Source organism: Bidens hawaiensis, unplaced genomic scaffold, assembly GCF_021521415.1.
Source record: "Bidens hawaiensis isolate Kalapana, Puna unplaced genomic scaffold, B.hawaiensis_p1.1 tig00011819_1, whole genome shotgun sequence".
NCBI lineage: Eukaryota > Viridiplantae > Streptophyta > Magnoliopsida > Asterales > Asteraceae > Bidens > Bidens hawaiensis.
In genome coordinates, this window is record NW_027491940.1 from 627861 (window position 1) to 633909 (window position 6049).

General features: G+C 30.0%; 1 protein-coding gene across 1 annotated transcript; it reads left to right on the top strand.

Annotated features, from left to right (window-relative positions):
* The first annotated feature begins 448 nt into the window (after positions 1 to 448).
* On the top strand, positions 449 to 5025 carry LOC143539168 (putative peroxygenase 4). Its single transcript, XM_077032565.1, has 7 exons — positions 449 to 667; positions 762 to 854; positions 1554 to 1639; positions 3825 to 3922; positions 4046 to 4171; positions 4680 to 4832; positions 4987 to 5025. Exons 1-7 carry the CDS (start codon positions 643 to 645, stop codon positions 4994 to 4996), a joined length of 591 nt encoding a protein of 196 aa, XP_076888680.1. The 5' UTR covers positions 449 to 642; the 3' UTR covers positions 4997 to 5025.
* Positions 5026 to 6049: the final 1024 nt, after the last annotated feature.

Genomic DNA, 6049 nt, shown 5'->3' on the forward strand with positions numbered 1-6049 from the left:
ATCGTTTTTGATTTTGCATGTAAAAACAGCCAAAAAAAATAAAATCAAATTAAACCGAATTTATAGATTTTCATCTTTTATTTTCCATTTAAATAATTTATATGAATTTAATAAATATAGAACTCAAATATATTAGCCTAAACGAATAATAATAAATCAGTTATTAATTAACAAATAAATTCATTACTTTTTGCTACATTTTTTTCTTCATCACAAAATTTTCAAGCTCAATGATAAAATCAAAATTGAACGATTTTTAAACTTTCAAAAACCAAAATTTCAGTTTTAACCCAAAACCGACTTAAACGTAACCCCTCACACAATGAATATTCAAAGAGTTGAGTAAAAGAAACAACATTAAAGGAATAACATTAAATTCAAAGATATGTTACTATATATCTATTAAATTAAAAAGATATTATTTTTATTATTAATATCATTTTCCTTTTAAAAGTATATATCTTACCAAATATAAAAGCAACCCAAATCTTTAATCCACTATAAAACCCTTTACACCCTTCTCTTGTTATATATTCTTAAACCACCTTTCAACGCTTTTAGTCTTTACAGGCACACGATTCTTTCTCTGTAACAGTTTATACGCATTTAGTTTTATAGCAAATATTGTCAAGCAAAGCATCAATGGCTGTTAAAACTGATTTTGAAGGTATATATATAATATAATATATATATATATATATTACAATTTCTATATATTTGTTTTGTTTTTTGTTTAAAGATCAGTTTGTAAATGAATGCAGAAATTGATAATGATCAAAACGTGTTACAAAAACATGTTGTGTTTTTTGATCGTAACAACGATGGTGTGATTTACCCATGGGAAACTTTTCAAGGTTTGTTTTCGTGTTGATTTCGGTTAAAAGATTTGATATACGTGTAGGGATGAGCATTTTTTACCGAATACAGGCATACATAGTCTGTATCCAGTTTTAATGTTTTCGGTATTGGTATCATTCAGTTTCGGTATTTTTAATTGTACCGAACTGAAAAATTCTGTGTTGTATTTGGTATATGGCTTTTGCCTAATACCGGTATCGACCTAAAACAATTGGTGCGGGAACGGTTACTCGGTTTTCATGTTTTCGGCATTGTGCCATTTGGTTTCGAGATTTTTAATGGTACCGATACTGATAGGTACAAACCGAAAAAATCGGTAGGGTTATTCAGTATATGGTTTCATTCATTTTACGGTATCGGTATTTTTCGGCAGGGTACCTGCTTGGTACAATCGGTATAATTAAACTGGTACCCTGCCGAAAAATACCGATGCCGAAAAATGAATGGAACCATATACTGAATAACCGTACCTATTTGTTTCGGTTTAGTACCTATCGGTGGGTACCATTAAAAATCTCGAAACCGAATTGTACCGATAGCAAAAGCATGAAAATCGAGTACCGGGTGCGGGTTTTGATTGTGTTCAGTCTCGGTACCGGTACGATACCGGTATTTGGTAAAAGATAAAAAAAATGCTCTTGGTACGATATTATTTATTATTATTTTGTGAATTTGGGATCTGTTTTTTTTTTTAGGGTTTAGAGCAATTGGAAGTGGTATTTTGTTATCTTCATTTGCTGCATTCTTCATCAATGTTGGTCTTAGTGGCAAAACTCGTCCGGTATGCATGATCTAGATTCAGCTTTTTTTTTTAATAGTTAATTTAGTATAATAATATTTTAATAAGAATGAACAAGATTTTGGTGATAATGGTATTAAAAGCAACATAGGTGTGTAATCGGTGCTTCCTCATTTAGAGGTCGAAGATTCAAATCCTATCGTAGACAGGTTAGGTGGATTTAAGATTAGAAGCTGTTAAAAAAAGGCAATATTTTACATTTGGACCAAGATCCTTGAATTGGTTAGGTTTTGATGGTAGACTAATGTCGGACTACTAATTAAGGTTTTTAACGCTTCGGTTTTGATTTTCTTTTTTCGAAATGATAAGTTAGTATCAAACAGTTGATTTGGTTTACACAGCTGGTTTCAAGTTTTAAACCGGAGCAAATTAGAAAACCGAACCGTTTACTAGCATGGCTTGCTTGCTTACTTGACAATATTTGTTTGAGAGGCATGTGTAATTTACTATTTAGATTAGATTTTAAGTTTGTATTACTTAAAAGTTAAGGGGCAATTTAATAGAATAATAACCAAGTTTCAAAAGTGTTTTAATTAGGTCAATCAACTTTAAAAAGTGTTCCAATTAAGTCACTCAACTTTCATATTTTATTACACTAAAGATTTTAACATGTGTTTTTAGCGTTTTTCTTTTTTATTTCACATACGAAATCTTTTTATCTTTTTTTTGTTGACGTTGAGTGACGACGTGAATTTTATTTTTTATTTTTGAATTTTAATATAAGTAACGTTTTTTAAATTTTTTTAAATTTAACTACATATATTACAAATTCCGACCCCCACATTTTATCCTCCATTTCTTTCTTAGCACACAAAAAAATCGGTGAGACTCGATTTGATGATTTATTGACCCGATTTAAGAAAAATTATGCATGATTGACCTGATTTAAACACTTTCGAAAGTTGGTTACCATTCTATGATATATTCCCAAGAGTTAACTAATAATAAATTTAATAATTATAATGGATTAGAACACCGTGATGCATGGCAGTTATTATTAGAGAGATAAACGTGTAGGGTAAGAGTCATGCTAAAGTGCTTATCTTACTTTAGACTTGAGGACCCGGGAGTATGGCTTTATTATTATTATTATTTAAAATTTTAACTATTATAATTGCAAAAAAAAAACATAGAGGTAACTTTGTAAAATAGTAGTAGCAAAATTTTAAAATTGTTTCAGTTAATTTACTTAAGTGTAAAAAGTGTCAATTAATTCATTCAGAAAATCTTTTTATCTATTATAATTTTATGTTGATATCTGTTTCAAAAATGCACTGTCTAGATTTAAAATTACGCTTTTTTTTTACTATTTTCATCTTTATATATTAAGTAGATTTCTGAATATAAAAACTTTGGCATGGCTAGCCTGAAACATTTTATTCATTCTTTTTTTAGTTTTTATATTTCTCAAATATTTTATATATGCATGCAAAAGTTATATAGTTACATGCTTCATGTACAATTTTTGATCTTTATACTTTTGACAACTGTTAACCAATTTGATTAATATTTGATACAATGTGCAACACAAATTAAACCATTAATGTCAAAAATAAAATTATACCATTATTTATGAAAGTGACAAAGAAGATAACATTTTTTTGTATTTGGTCATTAGTTAAGTAATTTCACCAAGCAATGTGTTGATGGTGATGAACTAATATATTAATAACTAGTTACAATTTTTTAAAATATATTTTTTTATAGAAAATAGTAAGTATCCCTGTTGTCCCATTAAAAAGTTAAATTCCTTTTAGCAGATGTATTACTTTACCATGAAGAAGAAGTATAATACTTGAAGTTTGGGCAAGATTAGAACCACAAGCAAGTATCACATAAAAATATTATATAGGAGGTTAAAATGTTAAATTAAAACAAATAAAAAATTAAAAGATAGGTTTGGATTCACCCATAAATAATGTTTAGGATTTATGTATATAATATATAAATAACCATGTCTTTTCAGAAACCGTTTATTCTAATTAATATGACCTGCCAGCCTATTTACTATACTTGTTAACATGTTTAACTCGTTTAGTTAGATGAATTACAATGTTTTAAGTGTTTTAAGCTGATTTTAACACGAATATATACATGTGTCATGTTTTGGTTTATCAGTACAAACATTTGACTCACCAGCCTGACACGAGTAACAAACATTTTGCAGGGAACGAAGTGTCCTAATCTACTTTTTCCGATCAACATTGAAAACATCAAAATGGCGAAACATGGAAGTGATTCGGGCGTCTATGATGCTCACGGAAGGTATCATTGATTTGATCATACTATCTTGCTATTCACATACTAAAAAATGACTTGTCTACAAATTTCGAATGGATAATAACCAATGCAATCCAGAACAACCCCTAATTCGACTTTTGTTTTAAGGTTTGTTCCTTCCAAGTTCGAGGAGATATTCCACAAATACGCATGCACACATCCGGATGCCTTGACAGCAGACGAATTGAATGAGTTCGTTAAAGGAAACCGAGAACCCAAAGATTATGCTGGATGGTAAGAATACATTGACTTTTAATATATTTTCTTAACATAGTTCGGTTATGGTCTAGAACCGAGCCTATAACCGGCTTCAGTTATAAATGGTTCGGTTAATTTAGTTATTGGAAAAGATGGTTTCAAATAAAATATTAGCAATCCCTTAACTTTATAAAGGGAAAATAGGTGGCAAATAATGTGTTATATATTTAGAGTTAATAAATAAATATTTTTGACATATAGCATATTATATATTATATATAAATAACATATAAAGGAAGTGTCTATTTGGGTAAGTTAATTCAGTTATTTATACACGTATAACTATAACCAAACCATAAAAATCATAACTAGTTTGGTAACTAAAAAAATCATAATTCAGTTACTAAAAAAATCTTAACCGAACCATGGATTTCTCACCTAGTTCGGTAATTCGGTTTTCTACTCACCTTTGGGCAGAACTATTGTAACCTCGAGTTGAAAAGCTCTAGTTATACTGATTTAATATTGGTAATGTATTGTGTAGGATTGGAGGTCTTTCGGAATGGAAGATATTGTATTACTTGGCTAAGGACAAAGACGGGTTATTGAAAAAGGAAACCATTCGAGCTGTTTACGATGGAAGCTTGTTCGAGAAAATGGCAGCCGGAAAGATTAATAAAACCAAGAATAAACATAGGTAAGCTCTTATAAGTAGAACGGGTTTAGCAGACGTTGAATACGTGTAACTAAAAAATAATTATATAATAAATAAGAAATAAACGAGCCGACCTTGAACTTAGTTTGACACTATGATATTGATTTAACTTTTTTTTAATCATTTTTTTTTGCAGTGAAAAATAATGGATTGTTGATTTGATTTTTAATGGGTGTTGATCATATGGATGATGATATATCAATAGATATATGTTGAATGTATGTAATTGGTCATGTGTATGCATGTGTGTTTATTCTTTTGTATGATATGATTTGTGCAAGTGTGTAACATGTATTCTTTAAATAGTGAATGGGATGCTATTTGGGTAAATTTGTTTGTTTATTCTTTAAAATATAAATCCAACACAAAAAAGCTTTTCTTGAAAACCAATACATGTTAATACATATGATACCTTCAGCTTTCGTGCGTGAGTCAAATCCAACAGGTCATGCATGACAGTTATTTCTCCAAGATTTTTGAAAAACTTAGTTATGCTATCCTTAAAAGGCTAACAGTGCAACTTGTTGCCCGTTTATCTTCTACTTAGATGTAAAAAAATATGATTGGTCTTTCAAATCAGGTTACTAGCGGTTTGATGTTTTGGTCATACAAGCACTGGTTTGAAACCATCTTGTGGCCGAGAGTCAAATCAGGTTTAGAACATGTCTGGGCCGCTTTGGTTATGTTCTAGCCAGTCTCAAAGTATAGGCCTACACCCTATTTCAAACCTATAGGTCGGGAATCAAGTCGGTTCCAAACTGGTTTCAATGTTGGTTCTGGTTCCTGGTTACAAACGGTCTTGCACCTTCAGCAGGACGCAAATAAATTATTTATAAAAGAAAACGCCAACAGAATTTTCGTTCTGTCATGTATAATAATGTAAACTATAACTATTAAAACTACGTTTCTTAACGATAATAACCTTTTTAATAAAGTGATTCCGGATGTCATGCTTACAAATACATTGATTTGCTAGTTATCATATTCAAACAAACCCGCATCATCATTGTATAGAAGTATACAGTTTTCATGACTAGTTGACTACTAAAGACTTCGTCAACATTGCAAAAAAATGTTTAGATTAATCCTACAAACCGCCTATTCCACTCGCAACTAATTAAACAAAACAGTCTTAGTAAGCAAAACCCAAACTACCATCTTAACATAACGAGCATTTTTATTCATTTTTTGATTATCCA